This window comes from Oncorhynchus nerka, linkage group LG8, assembly GCF_034236695.1.
Source record: "Oncorhynchus nerka isolate Pitt River linkage group LG8, Oner_Uvic_2.0, whole genome shotgun sequence".
NCBI lineage: Eukaryota > Metazoa > Chordata > Actinopteri > Salmoniformes > Salmonidae > Oncorhynchus > Oncorhynchus nerka.
In genome coordinates, this window is record NC_088403.1 from 43,461,273 (window position 1) to 43,484,055 (window position 22,783).

The 22,783-nt window shown below is 43.4% G+C and overlaps 2 protein-coding genes across 3 annotated transcripts; both read right to left on the reverse strand.

The window, feature by feature from the left end:
* Positions 1-85: 85 nt before the first annotated feature.
* rpgrip1 (RPGR interacting protein 1) lies at positions 86-11,787 on the reverse strand. The gene is given in 29 exon segments (XM_029666477.2): positions 86-448; positions 624-778; positions 914-998; positions 1,106-1,295; positions 1,415-1,512; positions 1,634-1,709; positions 2,096-2,434; positions 2,560-2,619; positions 2,725-2,921; positions 3,366-3,717; positions 3,974-4,269; positions 4,508-4,578; positions 4,580-5,018; positions 6,007-6,124; positions 6,410-6,589; positions 6,707-6,757; positions 6,905-7,011; positions 7,318-7,538; positions 7,716-7,789; positions 7,898-8,044; positions 8,140-8,163; positions 8,293-8,398; positions 8,659-8,805; positions 9,309-9,411; positions 9,864-10,075; positions 10,206-10,323; positions 10,748-10,801; positions 11,020-11,253; positions 11,552-11,787. Coding segments are annotated over 28 exon segments (4,359 nt in total). The 5' UTR covers positions 11,108-11,253; positions 11,552-11,787; the 3' UTR covers positions 86-197.
* A 2,414-nt stretch (positions 11,788-14,201) lies between these two features.
* LOC115133343 (E3 ubiquitin-protein ligase TRIM39-like) lies at positions 14,202-19,656 on the reverse strand. 2 transcript variants are annotated; one of them, XM_029666478.2, is made up of 8 exons: positions 19,570-19,656; positions 18,378-18,955; positions 18,126-18,221; positions 17,669-17,902; positions 17,364-17,511; positions 17,242-17,268; positions 16,780-16,961; positions 14,202-16,511 (listed from the first exon to the last, which is right to left on the reverse strand). In XM_029666478.2, the coding sequence occupies exons 2-8, from the start codon at positions 18,951-18,953 to the stop codon at positions 16,113-16,115; spliced, it is 1,662 nt and encodes a 553-aa protein (XP_029522338.1). In that variant the 5' UTR covers positions 18,954-18,955; positions 19,570-19,656; the 3' UTR covers positions 14,202-16,112. The 2 variants fall into 2 exon arrangements, with proteins under 2 accessions (XP_029522338.1, XP_029522339.1); XM_029666479.2 differs by lacking the exon at positions 19,570-19,656 and having other exon boundaries at positions 18,378-19,563.
* Between the last annotated feature and the right edge of the window lie 3,127 nt (positions 19,657-22,783).

The following is a 22,783-nucleotide window of genomic DNA, read 5'->3' on the forward strand; positions in this document are numbered from 1 at the left end:
ATAGAGTATTTTGTTAGTTTACACGCCGAAAAAGAATAACTTTATCAGACAGTAATATGTTTTATTATACAAGGTCAGACGTTTACGGTTATTCAATAGTCTTTATTTTAAGAGTGGTCAGTTTGTCAGTCACACAATCTATTCACAGGGACCACAATTCCTATCTGTTTCATGATATCCTTTTCATATTTCCACTTTTAGTAAAAGTCACTGTCATCATCATCAATGTCATAATCTATCACTTGTATTTGGTCTTCTTTCTTCAATGTTTCCTTCTCTTCCTCCTCTTGCTCCTTATCTTCCTCCTTCTCGTCATTCTCTTCAACCTTCTTGGTCTCTTGATCTCTCTTCTGGCGATAGTCCCAGTATATCCCAGTCAAAGTCTTTGCTGCTTCCAGAGAGACTTTGAGTTTTCCCATCACCTCTTTCTCTACATCCACACTGACAACTATTTAGGGAGAGAGAGCGAGAGAGAGGGGGAGATGGAGAGAAGGAGAGAGGAAGAGAAAGAGGAGTGGTAGAGAAATAGGGGCGAGTAGAGCAAGAAATGCAGTGCATAAGGGAGGAGATATTACAGAATATGTCACAGAAATATATACAACAATAGAAATATAGAATCTCACTGTCGATCTGCCGCTCGGTGATGTCATTTCCTGTTAGCAGCAGTTCCTGTAAGTCCAGGAAAGCGTGGCCAACGTCGGTACACTCCTCATCATCGTCATCATACTCCTCATCATCGTCATCATCCATTGGCTCGTTGACCACTGTGAACTTCAACCTGGGTAGACACACACATTATAGCATGTATTGACTCTATTGAAAAGGGCACATACACATTCAGGGGTATCATCCAGTGATGGCTGGTGGCACTATAAATTGGGGGGGGTCATCTCTCTCTCTCTCTCTCTCTCACCTGCCCTGGTTTGGGTCAGTTCCCTCCAGCATGGTGTACAGGTACTGTCTTAGTGGGGCTGCCTCAGAGCCATCCACATAGATGACTGGGAGAAGGGGAGAATGAGGGAAATAAAGAATATATGGTGATACAGGGATTTTGAGTATCAACACCTACACCCATCCAAACACACACACAGACACACACACACACCTCGTGTGAAGTTGTAATGTATCTCCTCCCCTTCCGATGGTTTACGGAGTGACATGGGTGTCTCTGTGGTTTCCATGGGAACTCCCAGGAGGCGGTACTCCACATAGACACGCTGCACTGACTCATCGAGAGCCACTCGGGAGGTGGGCTCAAAAGAGAGAGAGAGAATCTCCACTCTCAACTTGTCTCCCTGAAACACAGAAATAAAGACTTCAATGAAAATGAGAAAAATGTAAGATGTCTATTTTTCTATTTTTCTCATTCTTACCTCAATCAGTCACCAGACCCAATTGATTGATTGATTCTTACCTTTCTGATTCTCCTTGAAGATGGAGGAATAATGAGGACGTCACTACGGTTGGAGGTCCTTGATTCTCTGGATTCCATGACCTCACGATCCACTTGGGCTACAGAGGGAAGTAGAACCAATGACTGTTCATGACATCAGGAGATTCCTATTCAACTCCAGGACAAGAGTACTTTATTGTTCTTAAATAGGATATAGATAGCACTGTAATGAATGATCACCTTCGTCACTTTTCTCCTCCTGCTCCTCCTCCTCTTCCTCCTCTTCCATAGACACCTGTTCCAGTGAGGGGGTGTCCTGAGAGGCAGGAAGAGACAAAGGTGTCAAACGTTCACTCTTAAACATATGATGATCAAATCATTAGTCCTTTTAGTACACACCTTTTAAATGTGATCCTGCTTTTGAAATTATTCCCTATAATTCGTTATATATTTTACCTTTATTTAACTAGACATAGACATAAAACAATTCTTATTTACAACAACGGCCAAAACCGGACTCCCAATCACGGCTGGTTGTGATACAGCCTGGATTCGAACCAGCGTGTCTTGTAGTGACACCTCTAGCACTGAGATGCTGTACCTTAGGCCGCTGTGCCACTCGGGAGCCCAATTGTCTTTCCTGCACTGCTTATGGCCCTTGTCTGCATTTAAATTTTTGCTATACTATCTATATCCACTCACCTTAAAATAACTCTTATCATCACTGGCGGAACTCCTGGTGGAACGAGCCGAGTCAGGTCGAGATGGGGTCAACTCTGACACAGGCGAACGCTGACCTCTGACCTCAGGTAGCCTCAGAGGGGTGGCCTGCTTCCTGGTGGGCGACTGGGAGGGCGTGGCTTGACCTGTCCCAAGTGTCAAGAGTGTGGCAGGTGATCTAAGAGGCGTGGCCCGTTTTCTCGCTGGAGATTGGAGGGGTGTGGCGACACTGGGTTCCGGGGACGTCACAGGTGTGGCTCGCTCTGATTGGGCGTTGGGTTGGGGTAATCGCAGCTTGATTGGTGGAGGACGGGGCTTGGGCTAACAAGTAGAGAGAGTGATAACTCAGTATCTCTTGAGTTTTTCAAATCTCATAATAGAGCAAATACTTTGTTGCATATTCAGATGACAATGGTTGGTTGTTTGTGTGCAAGTGTGTTCCATACCTGAATGTTGGTCTCTTTATGTGCAGCAGGTCTGTCCACTCTGGGCTCAACAGCCTTTGACTGAAATAAGGAGAATATAACGAGAGGTAGAAAAAGGTTTTAAGAGAAAGGAGATGCTAACAATTAATGTGACCAGTCTATGTAAAAATGAAATGTGAACCATACCTTCACCCTAGGCTTGGCAATAGGCCTCGGCAGTTCCTCTGCTCTCTCGCTACTCCTCTCCATCGCTCTCTCCATCCTGTCCATCTCCTTGTGTCTTTGGGTGCTGCCCTCTGGTGGTTGGAAGGGGTAAATCCATCGTATGAACACGCGGACCATCCCCCGCCGACCGCCACCCGTGTCCCTCAGAACATAGTCACCTGAGAGTAAGGAAGGAATTAAAGAAGGGAGGAAGGTAGGAAGCAAGATGCAGATGGAAGCGAAGTATAGCAGGAAGCATGGCTTCGGAGTGCGACCAAAGTTTCCCCTAGGTACAGATCTAGGATCAGCTTCATGACACACTGTTCACACCCCTCTTGTTGACGGAGAGTTTGGGAACTAGGGGGGGCACAGTTTGGGAACACAGACCTTTAGGATAAGTCACCTGAGAGGTCAGAGCATGAAGGTGAGACATACTTTTTATTTCTATGAAACAATATGATCTATTATGTCTTTAACAATGTGAAGAGTTTAAGGTTTTGCAGGGTTTTACTCCAACTCAGCACTAAGACACCTGACGGATCTAATCAAGGGCACCCTGTAGCTCTACAGAATTGGTGATAGATAGGGTATGATTAGGGTTGATGACAACTGTCATTTCTCACCTCTGATAGGTCGTCCTGCTGCCAGCTGGCGGAGTGGTATGGGGGTCTTGGCCAGGTAAGCAGGTGGAGTCTGATCATCATTGTCATCGAACACATAGACCCAGAGACTGCACCCTCTTAGGTACTCCAGAACGTCAGTGGTCACGGCCAGAGGGTAGCTGACCGTGTCGTTGAACAGTGGGTCGGCGCTGCACGGTATTGTGGGGGAGGCGTGAGGCGGCAGGTCGTAGAGACGGTACATGAGGTAGGAGTCCGGAAGTAGTTCCGGCCAGCGGGCGCTTAGACCCACGCAATGCTCTAGCACCACCTCCAACTCGTTGGGTATACCTCTGCCATAGTCAAATAGTTCCTGCTGTAGTGGAAAATAACATTGTGCTCTGCATGAATTCAACCACCCAGTGAATCTTTGGTCTTTTAAGAGCAGAGCTAGGCTTACAATATTCCGGTAACTTTCCACAAATTCCCAGGTTTTACAGAAATGCCAGTTAGAAGATTCCTGGAATCAGGAGGGAATAAGCTGGATATCAGGAAATGTTCCAATTAGGATTTCTATAAAACCTGGGGATTTTAAATGACAGACCTGTTGTAAAATTGTCTCAGTAGCCTACCTCACGCACACTGTCCTCCAAGCCTAGACCTCTCTGGGCCCAGATGGGGCTCCACTGTCTCTGTGGACTGATGGTCCTTCTGTCCATCAGTCTGTCTGTCATCCTGTCTGCTCCTCTCTCTATCCATCTGTCTGCTCCTCTCTCTGTCATTCGGCCTGCTCCTCTCTCTATCCGTCTGTCTGCTCCTCTCTCTGTCATTCTGTCCACTCCTCTCTCTATCAGTGTGTCCACGGGCTCCGCAGGAGGGAAGAGACGCACCCAGAAGTCCAGGATCCCTATGACATCTCCCTCCGAGCCTTCGAGGGATAATAGGTTAGTCTCAGTGATGGGCGCAATCACACAGTATGTCATATTACTGGTATACTGTATATCTAATGTTTCCACATTTGCATGGCCTCGCATAGTGTCTGCTAATAATGATGCACATTAGAACACATAATAAAGCCACAATTGTGGCTATAACAGTGGTTGATCCATGATAGCTGAAACCGTTGTTGCTGCAATATAATGACACCAGGTGATGCTAAGACTTACCTGCGATGTTGACTCGTCCGCTCACCTGCTCCCCTCTCCTCTCTACCGCTCCAACCAGTGGCACCTGCGCCCCCTCGGGTCACAAAACGCACCCCTCCCAATGCCTGGTGCAGCTCCACCAGCACCCCTCCCCCCTGACCCCCCAGCCTCCCCAAATCACGGGCAGAGAGGGGGTACTTCGATGTGAACCCGTAGTTGGGCTGCCCTCCCGAAACCAGGGGTGTGGAGTGCATTTCAAAGTCCAGGAGGGCGTAAGTGCAAAAGGTCACGACCGCTTCATCTTTTGACCCCGCCCCTTTCCGGGCGCCCCCCATGGTCCGTAGCCCTCCAGGGGTGAAAGCTGCCCCCCTGAGGTGGATCTCCAAAAGGGACTCCCCCGCTCGTAGTTGAGAGAAAGTGGTGTCGTCTTCAATGGGCTGTACCACTTCCTGGTCCCACCCCGGCCAGGTGTACTGTAGTGGTATGCTCCGTTTGTAGTTCCTAGGGCTGTAGGCTAACTCCCTCAGCTGCGCTTTAAAGAAGAAGAAGAAAAAAATGATTTTAAACTCATTGAGCTGAGCTTTAGTAGATAACGCTCAATTTAATGTTTGATATTAAAGGAATAATTCACTCAAAAACTATATGTATTTTTTTCATTTCTGCCCAAAATGTTTTGCATGTCAGCAGTCAAGTTTTCAAGATATTGGACGTTTAAAATGAAGAGCGTAACTTGCCACATCATGAAAATGAATCATATGATGCAAAACGCATCATGATGATGATGTGGCAAGTAACGTGCTAGTTGGAATTAGGAAACTCTGACATTTCCAACTTGCTAACTGTTTGTAGTTATACACTTGCCGCGTTCAATGAATCAGCAACTCTTTATCTTTGCCAGGTCGCAGTTGCAAATGAGAACTTGTTCTCAACTAGCCTACCTGGTTAAATAAAGGTGGGGGAAAAAAAAAAGTAGGATATTTCAAGAGTTTCCTAGTTCCGACTAGCATGTGAATGCGGCATTACGCTTTGCTTCTTTAAAGTCATATATCGTGAAAACTTGACTGCTGACATGCAACACATTTTGGGACTGTATCAACAGTAGAGTAATGAAAAAAATACGAAAGATCATTTTTGAGCGGACTATTCCTTTGAAGAATAATTATTTAGATACCATTTGAATTGAATTAGTGATATCTTATTCAAACATTGTAAGTCGTCACACTTTATGATAGGGATCACATATTGAGGTACTATGCCCTTATGAGTCCCACAATGAGACTGCTTACTAAAAGTGTGTTTCTTGTGTAACATGCTCTTCTGGCTTACAATGAGGTTATTAAGGATTGGCCGGTAAAACGTGACTTATAATGTTTGAATTAGAAAACACTTCCTTAAGACCTAATATATGGCTAATAAGACATTATAATGGCCTTATAAGCTACTAATTTACACACTTATAAACTACAAATTAGTGGCTAATATGTGTACCTTCAAATAAAGTGTTACCACATTCTTTGTACCTTGTAAAGTGTTGATCTGCAAGGCTCTTCTTCCAAGTAGTTTATCTTTCTCCGCTACCCTCCTCTTGGTCTCCTCCCTCTCTCTTTCTGCTCTCTCTATCATTGTGTTCAACTCAGCCTGTGACAGGACAGGAATAGGAAGGAGAACAGAGGAGAGGGGGTTATTGAAGATAACCTTTATAATTACCTTTGTGTGTATGCAAGCGTCCATGCGTGTCTGTGTGTGTGTGTGTGTGTGTGTGTGTGTGTGTGTGTGTGTGTGTGTGTGTGTGTGTGTGTGTGTGTGTGTGTGTGAATAATAATAATAATAATACATGGGATTTATATATCTCTTTTCAAGGACCCAAAATTGCTTTACAATTATAGAAATTAAAAAGAAAAACAGGTAGGCCTATCTGCCTACCTGCAAATCATTATTGATGCGGTGCTGCAGTAACAGTATGTCTCTGGTCTTCTGTAATTCTAACACAGTCTCTGCTTGGGATGCCTGGAGGTCCCTCAGCTCTCTCGATGAGTCCTCCGCCTTCCCATCAATCCCGAGGAACTGCAGACCCTCACGGCCCTCCTGCTGTAACCTAAATGTCTACGAAAGGGATTTCAAAATGCACAGTAAGAGAGAAAGTTAATAAGGTTTAAAGGACCTCTTATATTGTTAGCTCGTTATATTGTCTTTATTTAACTAATCTGAGAAGGGCCTAACCTTAATCTGTATCAAGGTTTCACTGAGGTCCTCAACACTCATGTCAAACTCCTGAGAGAAACGGAGGGAGAAAGAAGAAAAAGAGAGAATGGAGAGACATGAAAAACGGAGCAAAACAGTTTTATAACATACAGTATATTATTAAGTTGTTATTAACATATTCTTAACATGTTATTCGTGTCAATAATAATCTCTCACCTTTGTGACTGAGTCCAGTCTCTCCTGCAGTGATGTCACTTCTTGTCTGTACTGTAGAACTTCCTGTTCCATTCGATCATGTTTTCCTCTAATCGACTCAACGGACTCTATGAAAATGCATATAAAAAGAATTGTCAAACAACAGAATAGACTGCCTATGATATTTATAACACAATTGATACCCAATAAGTAAGGAGTTTTCCTAGACCACATGACCTGACCGGGAAAAACCCTAGGTCCTAGTTATATGCCAGAGCTTTGTGCAAATGGCACCCTATTCCCCATGTAGTGCACTAAAATTGAGAATAGCCAGTGTACCATTTGGAACACATCCTAGGTCAGGTCACATGGTCAAGAAGAAACTCTTGGCTTTACCAATAAGTAGTATTGAACTTAATCTCTCTCTCCTTCACCTCTCTCCCTCTCCTGTTGTTCCTCTATCCTCTCTTTGTCCAGTTGCAACCTTTCTTTCTCCTCTTCCAGCCTCCCTCGTTCCTCCCTCTCCACTCGCAGAATCTCCTCAAGCCGTTTTATGTCCATCCTCCAGATCTCCTCTTTCTCTCTCTCCCTATCTTTTTCCCTCTCTCTCTCTCTATCCACCTTCTCCTCCACATGACAGTGGGCAGATAAAGTGCTGAGAAGGAGAGAGAGAGAGCACGAGAGAGAGAGAGAGAGAGAGAGAGAGAGAGAGAGAGAGAGAGAGAGAGAGAGAGAGAGAGAGAGAGAGAGAGAGAGAGAGAGGTGGGCAGGTGAAGAAAGAGAAAGACAGAAACAGTGTCAGTCCATTTACGATAGTTAATTAATTCCTCACCTCTCCAGGAGTGTATCATAGCTGTCCTTCAGTAGGTTCTTCTCTCCTTCCAGGTCTGACACTCTCTCTTGGAACTGAATGGAATAGTATGCAGTTAGAAGTATTTGGCCTTGTATCAATGGGTAGGGAGGGACAACTTCTACCTACTTCCTCCACCCCTACTTGCAGACTCGTTGCAATACCTCCTCGAGGGCTTGCATGGAAAGAGTGGCAGCGGTGAGCTGTCCCTCCAGTGTCAGCGCTCTCTGTCTCTCTTGTTTCAGCTGTTCACTCAGCTCCTCTACCTTCTCCAGCAATGCCCCCTGGCTCTCCTTCAGTGACCTCTGACCCTTTAGCGGACATAGGGAATATTAGACGGTGAATACAAGTTCTTTCATGTTATTGATTGATTGTTCATAGTCACACTGAAGGTTTCTCTTACTACCTCTTCCAATTGAGCTTCATAAGCCTAGAAATGGGGGGGGGGGGGGGGGGGGTAAAGAGAGGGGGAGAAAAAGAAAGAACAAGGTAGAAGTTGTCAGTTTCTCATCATGATGAAGTGAAAGAAGGATGAACGAGGTAGAGAGAGCCCCCCCACCTCTTGCAACACGTTGAACTTCTCCTGGCTGACACGCAGGGCAGCGCTCTTGTCTGACAGATGCTTCTGCAGGCGGATCACGTCCACATTGTCCTTTATAGTGATCCTGGAGAAGGAAAAGGTCATCGTTCAGATTCACAACATACTACAGCTCAGAGGTGTGCTAAGAAGTAGGAATGGGTAAGTGTGTGTGTGTGTGTGTGTGTGTGTGTGTGTGTCAAATCAAATCAAATCAAATTTATTTATATAGCCCTTCGTACATCAGCTGATATCTCAAAGTGCTGTACAGAAACCCAGCCTAAAACCCCAAACAGCAAACAATGCAGGTGTAAAAGCACGGTGTGTGTGTGTGTGAACTGCCCCCACCTGTGTCCGTTGGCCTGTTGTCTCCTCATCTCTTTCATACTGTCCTCTATCTCTCTCTCTTTCTCCCCAAGTGTGTCTCTCAGGGACTGGGCAGCCTGCTCCAGTTCTGTCACCCTCACCTTCTGGGTCTCGATCACACTGGACCTGCTAGATCAAAGAGGAAAGAAGACGGAGAAATATAGGAGGGGGAGGAAAGAGGAGTAGTTATGCTTCTGGTAAGGCAAGATCACACAGGCCTCACAGCAAAGCATTGTCATCTATGGGTCTGTTAGTGTACTGTTAGGAAATTGATGTGGTTTCATAGTAATACCACTTAGAATAAAGCAATGTATTAAATTAAGCATGTGTTCTAAGTGGTTTGCTTGTGTGGATATTGGAACATGGCCTATGATCTGCCTCATGGGTTGCTTGCCCAGCTCTACATCAGAGTGATTTGCAATTGTAATGGTCTGTTCTTATGCAGACAGGCATTCACTCACAGACCCGAGGAGCGTATGTCTGTTTAGTAGTGGTACAGTGGTGGAGGGGTGGAAGGAAGAACGTTGGACGAATGTTGGACACTTGCTTCTCTACTCAACTGTTTTTTTTCTCATGGTCTCTTGCGTGCACACACACACCCACTCTCTCCCTCTCCCTCGCTCTCTCCTTACAATTTCTCTGTCTCTCCTCTGGTGTCCTCCAGGCTGAGGCCGTAGTGGGGCGGAGCTGTCTGTGCTGCTCGTGTGACTCCTCCCTGCCCATCCATTCCCCGCCCTGAAAGGAGAAAGGGGAAAGGTGTATGATTGGATATGTGATTGGATCAGTGAAAGCCTACAGAGGATCCACTGGATAGCTTTCACTCCTTTACTCAATCAGTCAAATGTATTTAATAAAGCCCTTTTTACACCAGCAGTTGTCACAAAGTGATATACAGAAACCCAGCCTAAAACTCGAGGAGCAAGCAATGCAGATGCAGAAGCACAGTGGCTCGGGAAGAAAATCCCTAGAAGGCAGGAATCTAGGAAGAAACCTAGAGAGGAACAAAGCTCTGAGGGTTGGCCACTCCTCTTCTGGCTGTACCAGGTGGAGATTTAGTCATGTCACATCAGTGATGACGTACAGGGAGGGAGGACAATAAATATAATTTCATAAACAATATTGTGTAAAATTATTTTCACAAAGATTACTCAAAATATCGCTCTATAGTTACACAGACAGCTAAGTACCTCTGTGTCTGTGGTAACTCCGTCCAGGCCCCAGGTCCATGATGTGCTGCCTGGCCATGCTGAGTTTGCTCTGCAGTGCCCCCTTCTGGCTCTCCAAGGTGGCCACACGCGCCTCCAGCTCCTGGATCATGTCCTCCATGTCCCCCTCCCTGACCCTGGTACCGGCCTCACCCGGACGCCCCTCCCTTAGACGCATCAACTTGGTGGACATCCTGAGGAGAGAGGACATGGAGGATATACACTGGGTGGTCTGGTTCAGCTGGGTTGTGTTGATTAGGGCACAGCGTAGCAAAATGTTATGTAATGCAGAACAAAAAGAACCGTGTCTCATTGGAAAAGTACCGGCGTAGCCTCTGTTCCTGTGTGCGTGTGTGCTGTCTCAGTAGGTTGTTCTCCTCTTGCAGACGGAAACACTGGTCCTCCAGCTGCTCCCTGGGCACCTGGAACACTCTCTGACGGTCTGATGGAGAGGAGGAAGAAAAAGAAGGAAGAAGGAGAGGGAAAATAAGGGAATGGAACAGAGGTGAGGAAAAGTGTGGGGGGAGCGAAAGAGAAAGGGGAGAAAGAGGGGAAAGAGAGAGGGAATAAAGAGAGAGGGAATAAAGAGAAAGGGAATAAAGAGAAAGGGGAGAAAGAGAGAGAGAATAAAGAGAGAGTGAGAGGTGGAAGAAACTGACAGTGAAGAAGAGGAGAAAGAAATGCAATTAGGAGGGATGAAAGAGAGAGGGAAGAAAAAAGAGAGGAAGAGACTAAGAGAAGAAAGACAAGAGAAGGAAGAAAGATATTGAAGGGATTAGAGGTGAAAAACTCCCAGAAATAGATACATTGTCCTTTTGATCTGTGAGTTCCTGGTTTTGATCTGTGAGTTCCTGGTTTTGTTTGACCTTTTAACTTGAGCACCTGTGGTTTCTTCCATGACCTTCCGTCTCTCACAGAGTCTGGCAAAGGAGAGACAGACAGAAAGCGAAGGAGACAGGGTGTTAAACCACATTGCTCCAATCAAATCTATTTATTTCCTGATACTAACCTTTTATACGACATGAATCTAAAATGTAAATGCACTGTTTTGTTCAGTTACTCATTTCTTCTACATTCTTTTCTTCTCTTGTCCCCCCACCCCCTCCCATCTCACTCTCCCCCACTCCATCCTTCTTACCTGGTACGGTGGGCATTAGCCCTCCTCTCATCAGCCCTACGTCCCTCACTGGTAGATCTCCGGCTGTCTCGTCCACTGTCAGAGACATGATTGGTCCTAATGAAGGTTCAGCCAATCACAATGCTTATTTCTATGGAGATGGGGCTCTGGTGGTGATGTCATCACAGAGGATGGGACTGACATCACACGTAGTGGGTCGGTATGATCACAGAATCCATTTTCTTTTGGTGCTTCCTGATAAACAACAGAATATGATGCAGTAGACTTCCAAATATTATGTTTGTTGTCCCTTACAATCATTTCTGAGCTAGGAGAAAACACACAGATGACTCATACATGGCAGAGAATAGATCTTAAGAATAATGCCTATTTACTCTGTACTTTTAACATAAACGATAGTAAGGGCCTTACCTTTGAGCATATTACCTCTACTTCACTGACATTTCAAGCCCAGATATTAAGCTGAATTCCTTTTACAGCTCATTGAGCACAGCACAGTGTCAGTATGGTAGCTAGCAGTGTTGTCACCTACCTGTTTCGTCACAGTAGCATGCAGGTAATCAGTTACAGAAGAAGTGTCGATGATGACAAAGCCGATGCTGTTAAATGTTATGATGACGATACCAATTGTGAAAAAAATGAAGTAGTTGAGGGTTACATTTTGTCCCGTCACAATCTTCCAGGCACTATAAGTGTCTCTAAATCAGCTACTATGATAGAGCCCAATAGAACTAATCCTTAGGATCCCTCCCCCCACTTTTCTCTCTCTCTCTCTCTCTCTCTCTCTCTCTCTCTCTCTCTCTGTCTCTGTCTCTGTCTTCCTTGGTGTACAGCCTCCAGCCTGTCTCAGTTTTTATCCCAAATGGCACCCTATTTAGTGCACTACTTTTGACCAGAGCCCGAATGGACCCTATGTAGAGAAGAGGGTGCCATTTTGGACACAGTCTTAGTGTCCCACCTGCTCCTTTACTAATCCTATCTCAGTCTTAATCTGATTAGCTAGGCTGAAGGAATGGTCTAGGATGAAGTTAGACACTGGGGGTCAGTTTGTAGGTTTTGGCTTAACTGGCTGAGGTTAGGATTAGGAGAGGATAAACTGATCCTAGATATGTACAGACAACTGGGCAAGGAAGAGAGGGTGAGAGGAAGAGAGGTGGGCAGGGGCACTTGTGGTTATTAGGTGAAGGGGGAGGAGGAGAGAAGGAAAGGAAGAAGGAGGGATACATGACATTAGCAACATGCATGCCCCGCCCACCTGAGGATCTTTCCTTTTCAGCGATCTATTTCCTGTGTTTGAGGGGTGCAACATCCACATAATCACCTAATCAGTGGCAACCCGTCATTAAAAGCAGGTGGGGCAGAACCTGTTTTGAGCCCCACATTTTTAGCAAAAAAAGTATAAATATTAATACATGTAACATATCAATTCGCAAACAATGTAAATAAAAATGATGTCATCGAGTTAATACATTCTGAGCTAGGCTATATGCACAAACATGGTCTCTTTTTTTGTTTTCTTGAGTTAGGCAGCTCCAAAATGCAGGTGTTTCATCCTAGCTCAGTGCTTTCTGTGGTGGTTGGGCAAGCCAGCAGAAAATACGGAGCGTTGCACCGTGACTGACTCAGTGTTCTGTCACTGGGGACACTACGTCACTGCAAAGTCTAAGGGTAGACATTGAAAATTCTAGCTCTTTGGGAGCTGCCATAGAGTTACATTGGAATGTCATTGGCCACAGATAAAATGATGTCAAATCACGTTATATGTACAGTAGTTTTGATTGGACTGATCATGCCAACATCATACTTTCAAAATCTTAGCTAGCAGTCGTCATCATGAATCAAGTCAACAATCTCCTGGCAAATCCATTTCAATCCTTGTCATATGATGATAAATAATGAAGAGAAATTATAGATAAAACGTATCATGGACATAAACATTTCACAACAAGTTGGAAATCGCAAATTCAACAATGAGTTGTTTGGAAGGAAGTGAACACAGCTCCAAAAATGTATTGTATGTTGCTGCATAAATTATGTAATATGTCAGGGAGATATGTATACCGTAGCAAAGAAAGTAATACTAAGTGTATACCTGTTAGAAGCCCATGTGCCTCTTGATAATAAGTTGGTCCCTTTTCTGGTCTTGATTTCACCTACTGTTCTGACTTGGTGGTGCACATGTAGCCTATAGCCTGTTTTAGAGAAATGTTACCATTGAATAGTGTAAGAGCTTTCATTGCCTGCTTCTGTTATTTACCCTACGGTTCTGACTTGGTGTACAGGGAGAATAAGGTAAGAACGGGCCATGTCCTGAATTCTGTCGCTGTACATTTCAAAAGTGCTGAACAAATAGTTATATTCACTACGTCCGTCCTAGCTTGCTCATTAATGTCTTAATCTACATTACGGATTGCCTCTTGTCCGCTCATCGTTCCCTTATGCCATAGTTTGTACATCTCAATTGTCAGTAGAAACCACATTTGTTTAAACAAGTCAGCCATATCAGGTATGTTTTTTTAAAAGGCAGTAAATGAGGCTGAATTAACTGTTTCGCTGCCAGACAAGGCTCCGCTGATAGCCAGGTGTAGCAGTGATAAGGTGTTGGGACAGCTTTATGTAGGCTCTAACAGTTGGTGGGCACCGTTTGTCACCATTATAGTGCAATTAATGTACTGTTTAGTGTTGTGTTTTGTAGTGGCTTTGCTGGCATGCATATCTTTTTGTTTGTTTTGCCACACCAAGATATACATGCTAAAATTGCTACTGCACCTACATCTCAGTGGATTGATTGCTTTTAAAATCCATGTGTCACTTAAATCTTTCCCACTCTTGCTTGTAACATTAGTGTTTTCCTGTTAACATAACGATTGTGGAAACATTTGTAATGACCTGTCAAACACACTCCGGCAATGGCTAAAATGGGCTCAATGGAATACATTGGCTTTCTGTTGCATCGATAAGAGCGCTAAACGCTTTGCTCGACAGTTACATCACAAGAAAGAGAAGAAAGATAACTTTATTTTGGTGGGTGTTAATTCTTTGTGCAATTGAAAAAGTAAGATATAATACAGTTGAAAGGTTTGTAGATGAAAGCATCTTCCAAAAATGAGCACTCGAATTATAGTAATATTATGTCTGATCTCGCAAACGTACACTACCAGTCAAATGTTTGGACACACCTACTCATTCAAGGGTATTTCTTTATTTTTTATAATTTTATACATTGTAGAATAATAGTGAAGACATCAAAACTATGAAATAACACATATGGGATCATGTAGTAACCAAAAAAGTGTTAAGCAAATCAAAAACTATTTTATATTTGAGATTCTTCAAAGTAGCCACCATTTGCCTTGATGACAGCTTTTCACACTCTTGGCATTCTCTCAACCAGCTTCACCTGGAATGCTTTTCCAACAGTCTTGAAGGAGTTCCCACATAAGCTGAACACTTGTTGGCTGCTTTTCCTTCACTCTGCGGTCCAACTCATTCCAAACCATCTCAATTGGTTTGAGGTCGGGTGATTGTGGAAGCCAAGTCATCTGATGCACTACTCTATCACTCTCCTTATTGGTCAAATAGCCCTTACACAGCCTGGAGGTGTGTTGGGTCATTGTCCTGTTGAAAAACAAATGACAGTTCCACTAAGCGCAAACCAGATGGGATGGTGTTTCCCTGCAGAATGCTGTGGTAGCCATGCTGGTTAAGTGTGCCTTGAATTCTAAATAAATCACTGACAATGTCACCAGCAAAGTACTCCCACACCATCACACCTCCTCCTCCATGCTTCACGGTAGGGTACCACACACGAGGAGAACATCCGTTCACCTACTCTGCGTCTCACAAAGACACAGCGGTTGGAACCAAAAACCTCAAATTTAGACTCATCAGACCAAAGGACAGATTTCCACTGGTCTAATGTCCATTTCTCGTGTTTCTTGGCCCAAGCAAGTCTCTTCTTATTATTGGTGTCCTTTAGTAGTGTTTTTTGCAGCAATTTGACCATGAAGGCCTGATTCACACAGTCTCCTCTGAACAGTTGATGTTGAAATGTGTCTGTTACTTGAACTCTGTGAAGCATTTATTTGGGCTGCAATTTCTGAGGCTGGTAACTCTAATGAACGTATCCTCTGCAGCCGAGGTAACTCTGGGTCTTCCTTCCTCATGAGAGCCAGATTCATCATAGCGCTTGATGGTTTTTGCAACTGCAGTTGAAGAAACTTTAAAAGTTCTTGAAATTTTCCAGATTGACTGACCTTCATGTCTTGAAGAAATTATGGACTGTAATTTCTCTTTGCTTTTTTTGAGCTGCTCTTGCCGTAATATGGACTTTGTCTTTTACCAATTTTGATTTGTTTAACCCTTTTTTGGTTACTACATCATCCTTCTCTTGACACACTTATTAAATTATGTAATAAAATGTGACAAAATTATTAATGAGGCAGCCTAGACAGCTCAGGTAGTACGAGACAGATACATTTTTTGGTGGTTGTAGCCCTGTTCCACCCCTTTATATTAATTTATTAATGTATGCAAATACATATAGTGTATAGATAGTGTATGCAAATGAGGCACATATAGATATATTTTTCACAACGTATATATTTTAAAAAACATTTTACAGTACATTGAATACCTGAATTCCAACCTAAATACCCCAAATCTATAAACGATTTGTCCATGCTAGAACAATGTTTTATTCAGTCAGTATATGAGGGATTTGAAAAGTTTGGAATATCTTCATCTATTGTACAACTGTTACATTCATTCAAATAGTAAAAAAAAAAAAAAAATTGATGACCGTTGCTAATGACATGAGCTAATAAAGATTGGTTTGGATAGTTGCATTAACTTCTGTCTTCTTCTCAGACAATGACATAAAATATAAATAAATAAAACACAACCTATCTGCATTTAAAAGAGCATTCATAATTTAATTGAATTCAACAAAATTAAATGGAGTGAATCTTACTGAATCTTTCTATAACCCATTTATCAATTTTAGTCCATGGCAATTTAAGTCCATTTGGTTTTCTATTTTCCTCTTTAGGACACTTTCAAAATGAAATGTATTGTCCATGACAAAGTCAATTTCATATTGTTATGTCATCATCCAAACTACCACCTCCATTGAAAACACCAACAGGACGTATAATGAGCGGTGATATGTTGTTCCCGCTGTCACGCATATCTGGGTTGAGCAAAGGGATCACCCTCTCAGTAAACTGGTAGCCCGTGAACGAATAAATATGAGACCTGTCGGTTACATTATAAAACGACACCTTCCCCTCCTCGTAATCCACAAACACCCCAACCTTCCGTGGTTTCTCTCTGAAGTGGAGCAACACCGACTGTCCCTCACATGCTCTGTACTCACTTCCTCTCCTCAAACATATCGTCCAATAGCCGTCCTCAGGGCTCAGTGTGACCATGCCCTTCCTGTTGATGGACTCCTTGGCCACACCCAGGTCCCAAGCCGTCTTGTCTCCGACCTTGACCAATTGAAAAAAGTATAAACCACACCCCTATAGTCCAGTAGCTTTACCAATACTTAAAGGTAAGGTGCCTATAGGCTTACCTATACCTACAGTATTACTTGGGGTATGGAAAAAAACTGTACACTGAAAAATAAAAGAATCTCCAGATCTTGATGCCCCACAGATTTTATGCATTTTAACCAATGTTTCAGTCTGATAGACCTACATCAATTAAACAACGTATATAACATGCTTTTTCCTTTTCATTTCAGTACAAACCCACCTCGACCTCCCAGTAGTGCCTCCCGGTGGCAAAGCCGTCCTTGGCAAGGACACAGGGTGCCGTGTCGAATCGTTGAGGGCCGTTCAGGAGGCTCGGCTCCATGTCCCCGTCCCAGACTTGCTTACCATCTTCAGACACGACCAGCCAGGGGTTGGCAGTGCTCGGGTCCAGGGATACGTCAACTTTGAGGAGACAGAAAATAGATAAGAAAACAAAATGTTATTGTCCATTTTCTTCTTTGGTGCTCTAATTTACAGGGTCAAAAGGTAACAACATTGGCATATAACATTAAACACATTGAACATTTACATGTGTCAACGTTCAAATGATTCTGTTATATTTGTACTGCATGGCCATTCTTCTAGGGAATCACCATCACGGAAGCAACAGCTGAACAATGAAGAGAAAAAGTATTAATTCAAATGATACATTTCCATTTCCAACACCAAAGAAAACTTTTACCTGCACACAGCTGTATCTTTTCATGCTCTGCAAGGTAAGGAACCACAGAAAACACAACATAAAAATGTACGTTTTACAATGGATTTCATAAATGTAGTGAGAAGACAGATGATGACAACGACCTTTAATTGACAGTTTGTTTTTTGCGGTCTCCACTGTCTCCTCCAGAAGAGATACAGCTCTCCTCGCATTCCCCAAACACAGGTCAGAGTGAACACTGATCTCAGACCAGTCCTTGGTGGGTGGAGGGGTGCACAGGCATGGAAAAATCTACCATGGGAAACAGGAGAAACACTTCCAGACAACATCCTCTGATGTTGACAGTGAGGTGAATCCTAACTTCCACTTAAGTCGGATTTTCATTTCGTCATTCATTGATGGAAATGAGGGAGTAGGTGAAAATTCAACTTAAGAGAGGGACACTGACCTTTAGGAGGTGGAGGTGGTCCTCGGTGTGTGAGAGCTGCTCCAGCTCAGTGCTTCTCCTCTGTAGCTCAGTGATTTCCTGCTCCAGCTCTTTGACGAGCCCTTCAGCTCGCCTCTCTGCTGCTGACTGCTTCTCCTCGATCAACTCGATGAGCTCAGCCTGGCTTCTCTCGATGGAGCGCACCAGAGCGGTGAAGACCTGCACTCCATCCTCTATCTCTTTCTTTGAATTTATCTGATCAAATAACATACATTTGAAAACAGTTAGGCCGAGAGTTGAACCCTATGGTACCCCACCCAGAAATTAACATTGACGTTGTGCACATTGCCCTCTATTTCTTTCTTCGAACTTGCTTGATGACAACAAGGAAATACTGTAGAAAACAGTCACATTCGGGTGTGCCTATGGAACTGAATCAGTGATAGTAGATAACAAGATGCTCAACATAAGGACTCACTCTGCTAAGTTTGACTGAGTGTTTGATCTCATCCAACTTCTTCAATCTGGCCTGGATCATCTGCTGCACCTCTGCTTCAGTTTTCTTCATCTGAGCCTGTCAATCAGAATCAGATGAAGAACCAGAATTGAAACCAGAAATGGAACCAGAATTGGAATCAGATTCCGAATGAAAATCAGGAACATAGGAATTTATCTTGGCTAAAAATACATATGAGATTTAGTCTAAATGAAAGAATAATCAGAGCATTACCTTCTTGGCCGTACTCTCTCTCTCCGCTGGAACGGTGTCGTGAGCCCTGTGCTCCGTCTCCGTGCAGAGCACACACACACATCTCTGGTCACTCCTACAGAACAGCTCCAGGAGTCTCTGATGCTTCTTACACATCCTGTCCTCCAGCTTCTCCACAGGGTCCACCAGCTTGTGTCTCTTCAGAGTCATCACTCTCTGATGAGGCTCCAGGTGAGTCTCACAGTAAGAAGTCAGGCACACCAGGCAGGACTTCAGGGCCTTGAGCTTTCTCCCCATGCAGACATCACAGTGCACGCCTCCGGATTTGGCATCCGATTGCTTGATTCCGTTCCGTCTGTTCGTCCTGATCTTTTCTGAAATGTCTTTAGCGAATGAGTTCGCAAGGAGATCAGGGCGTCCCGCAAACACCCTCTTACATTTGGGACAATAGCAGGCATCACTGCTATCCCAGTGTCTCTTTATACAGGCCATGCAGAAACTGTGGCCACATGGGATGGAGACTGGCTCAGTGAAGACATCCAGGCAGATAGAGCACTGGAACTGCTCTTCAGATAGTATATCGCCTGAAGAAGGCATGTCTTCAGATAGAACAGATGGGATCAAACACCGTTTCAGAAAGGCAGCCCAAAATAGCCCAAGCAGTCTTTCAAATGTATTTCGGCTGTAAATGGAATCAAATACTCCCTAATTTGATCATTAAAAAAAAAATCTAAAATGTATTATAATCCCATGTAAAACACTATGCTTCAGAGAAAGTAAATCAAACAGTTATAGTGTAGCTCCCTGCATGCAGTTGCTTTAGCGACAAACCATGACCTTAAAACTCAGCCCCGGGGTGTATTCATTAGTGCACACCATAGCAGAAATTTTTTCTTTGAAATCTAGCGTTTCTTATTGGAAAAGTTCAGGTTAGTCCCTCCCCGTTTCGACCTGTTTGATTCTTAGTGAATACAGCCCTTGTGCCTTATCAGCTGTCTGTGAAAAACATCAGCGGTCAAAGTACAAAGAGTCATCATAGCCCATACTCAGAGCAGGAAACCAGTGTACTGTGACAGCCAACCCAGCGTTTTAGGTTAGAGTCAATAGGAAATAACTGCATTGAAGAGTTTCTCTCTACTTAATTCTTGCCTCGGTGTAAAGTCATAACCTCTTCCTTGAAACTAAACTTATCCTCATCAAAGTTGTCACTTACCTTGGCAGCCAAGGGTTTGCCCTCAGGTGACAGAGTAGAGTTATCTAGGTTCTGCTGTGTTCCAATCAATTGCTTAAGCCCCTCCCCTTCATACAGTGGGATAGTGTATGTATGGGAACTTCCTGATGTATTAACTCTTTCCACTCCATTTCACCACTGAGCTACATTGACACACATTATAACATTGCATCACAATACTTGAAGAAACACAAACAATAGTAAAGATTTCTTCCTGGTGCTACTCCACTGTAAAAAGTGACTGTCAAACAGGAAGGTATTGGTGTTCCCTTTCCCTTTCCTTTTATTCTGAAGGACAAAAAACAGACATCTAAAAACAGACAGGTATTCAGAAGGACAAAAAACAGACAGGTATTCAGAAGGACAAAAAACAGACAGGTATTGGGGTGGCAGGGTAGCCTAGTGGTTACAGTGTTGGACTAGTAACCAGAAGGTTGCAAGTTCATATCCCTGAGCTGACAAGGTACAAATCTGTTGTTCTGCCCCTGAACAGGCAGTTTAACCCACTGTTTCTAGGCCATCATTGAAAATAAGAATTTGTTCTTAACTGACTTGCCTAGTTAAATAAAGGTAAAAAAAAAAAAAATTCAGAAGGATAAAAACAGACAGAAGGACAAAAAATAGGCAGGGATTCAGAAGGACAAAAAATACATTTCCATGATTTCTCAAAATCAAATACCTGAACAGGCCCTCATCCCCGTCATTTGCAGGAGAAAAAGACAAAAGGAGATCGGGTGCCTTGTGAGGATCTGTCGACGAGTAGCTAATCTGCCTTTGCCATCGGTCCTATTGGCCAACGTACAATCGCTGGATAATAAATTGGACAAACTAAAAGCAAGTATATCCTACCAACAGGACATTAAAAACTGTAATATATTATGTTTTACCAAGTTGTGGCTGAACGATGACATGAATAACATGCAGCTGGCGGGTTACACACTGTATCGGCACGAAAGAACAGCAGCCTCTGGTAAGTCAAGGGGTGACGGTCTATGTATATTTGTAAACAACTGCTGGTGCACGATATCTAAGGAAGTCTCAAGGTTTTGCTCGCCTGAGGTAGAGTATCTCATGATATGCTATAGACCACACTATCTACCTAGAGAGTTTTCATCTGTATTTTTCGTAGCTGCCTACATACCACCACAGACCGATGCTGGCACTAAGACCGCACTAAATGAGCTGTGTCCCACCATAAACAAACAGGAAAATGCTCATCCAGAGGCGATGCTCCTAGTGGCCCGGGACTTTATTGCAGAGAAACTTAAATCCGTTTTACCTCAATTCTACCAGCATGTTGAAAGTGCAACCAGAGGGAAAAAATCTCTAGACCACCTTTACTCCACACACGGAGACGCGTACAAAGCTCTCCCTCACCCTCCATTTGGTAAATCTGACTATAATTATATTCTCCTGATTCCTGCTTACAAGCAAAAATGAAAGCAGGAAGCACCAGTGACTCGATCAATAAAAAAGTAGTCAGATGAAGCAGATGCGAAGCTACCGGACTGTTTTGCTAGCACAGACTGGAATATATTCCAGGATTCTTCCGATGGCATTTAGGAGTACATCACATCAGTCACTGGCTTCATTGATAAGTGCACCAATTTGTAAGTCGCTCTGGATAAGAGCGTCTGCTAAATGACTTAAATGTAAATGTATCGATGACGTCGTCCCCACAGTGACTGTACGTACATACCCCAAACAGAAGCCAAACCTGTCGCTTTCAAGGAACAGGACTCAATTTTTTATTTAACTAGGCAAGTCAGTTAATAAAAATTCTTATTTACAACCTAGTTTCAAGAGGTTAAGAAAAAATATTATTTACAATGACAGCCTACCAAAAGGCAAAAGGCTTCCTGCGGGGATGAGGGCCTGGATGTAAAAAAACAACAAATACAATATATATATAGGACAAAACACACATCACATCAAGAGAGACAACACTACATAAAGAGAGACCTAAGACAACATAGCAAGGCAGCAACACATGACAACACAGCATGGTAGCAACACAACATGACAACAACAAATCAAATCAAATTTTATTGGTCATATACACATGGTTAACAGATGTTAATGCGAGTGCAGTGAAATGTTTGTGCTTCTAGTTCCGACAGTGCAGTAATATTTAACAAGTAATCTAACAATTTCACAACAACTACCTTATTATACACACAAGTGTAAAGGGATGAATAAGAATATGTACATATAAATATATGGATGAGCGATGGCTTTGTGGCATAGGCAAGATCAGGTAGATGGTATAGAGTACAGTATATACATATGAGATTAGTAATATAGGGTATATAAACATTATATAAAGTGACATTGTTTAAAGTATCTAGTGATACATTTATTACATCCAATTATTAATTATTAAGGTGGCTAGAGATTTGAGTCTGTATGTTGGCAGTAGCCACTCAATGTTAGTGATGGCTGTTTACCAGTCTAATGACCTTGAGATAGAAGCTGTTTCTCAGTCTCTCAGTCCCAGCTTTGATGCACCTGTACTGACCTCGCCTTCTGGATGATAGCGGGGTGACCCGGCAGTGGCTCAGGTGGTTGTTGTCCTTGATGATCTTTTTGGCCTTCCTGTGACATCGGGTGATGTAGGTGTCCTGGAGGGCAGGTAGTTTGTCCCCGGTGATGCGTTGTGCAGACCGCACTACCCTCTGGAGAGCCTTATGGTTGTGGGTGGAGCAGTTGCCATACCAGGCCTTGATGCAGGCCGACAGGATGCTCTTGACTGTGCATCTGTAAAAGTTTGTGAGTGTTTTCGGTGACAAGACAAAATTCTTCAGCCTCCTGAGGTTGAAGGGGCGCTGTTGCACCTTCTTCACCATGCTGTCTGTGTGGGTGTATCATTTCAGTTTGCCTCACAAGTACCCAACCGGCAGCTTCATTAAAGAGTTATTTTGCCCACCTTAATCTTTTATTTTTATTGGCCAATCTGAGATATGGCTTTTTCTTTGCAACTCTGTCTAGAAGTACGTCAATGTAGATATTCCATAAAAAAATCTGCCGTTTTGTTACAGGAATTAAATTCCTTTATGTTTTATTTAACCAATTCAATTAAACACTCTGTCCACTCCTAAGAATTTGTAAGACCCTTATTTGCATAAAATGGACAGAGACCAGTCTCAAAATCAATCAGTAGCGTTTATTCTCGAGAGTACCGAACACAATACAGTTT

Excerpts from the sequence above, each read along its gene's own strand:
- LOC115133343 (XM_029666478.2), bottom strand. The coding sequence starts at position 18,953 with ATGCCTTCTTCAGGCGATATACTATCTGAAGAGCAGTTCCAGTGCTCT. Across the intron at positions 17,903-18,125 it reads ACTCAGTCAAACTTAGCAGA|ATAAATTCAAAGAAAGAGAT; the intron begins GTGAGTCCTTAT and ends TTATTTGATCAG. Across the intron at positions 17,512-17,668 it reads ACCACCTCCACCTCCTAAAG|ATTTTTCCATGCCTGTGCAC; the intron begins GTCAGTGTCCCT and ends TTCCCATGGTAG.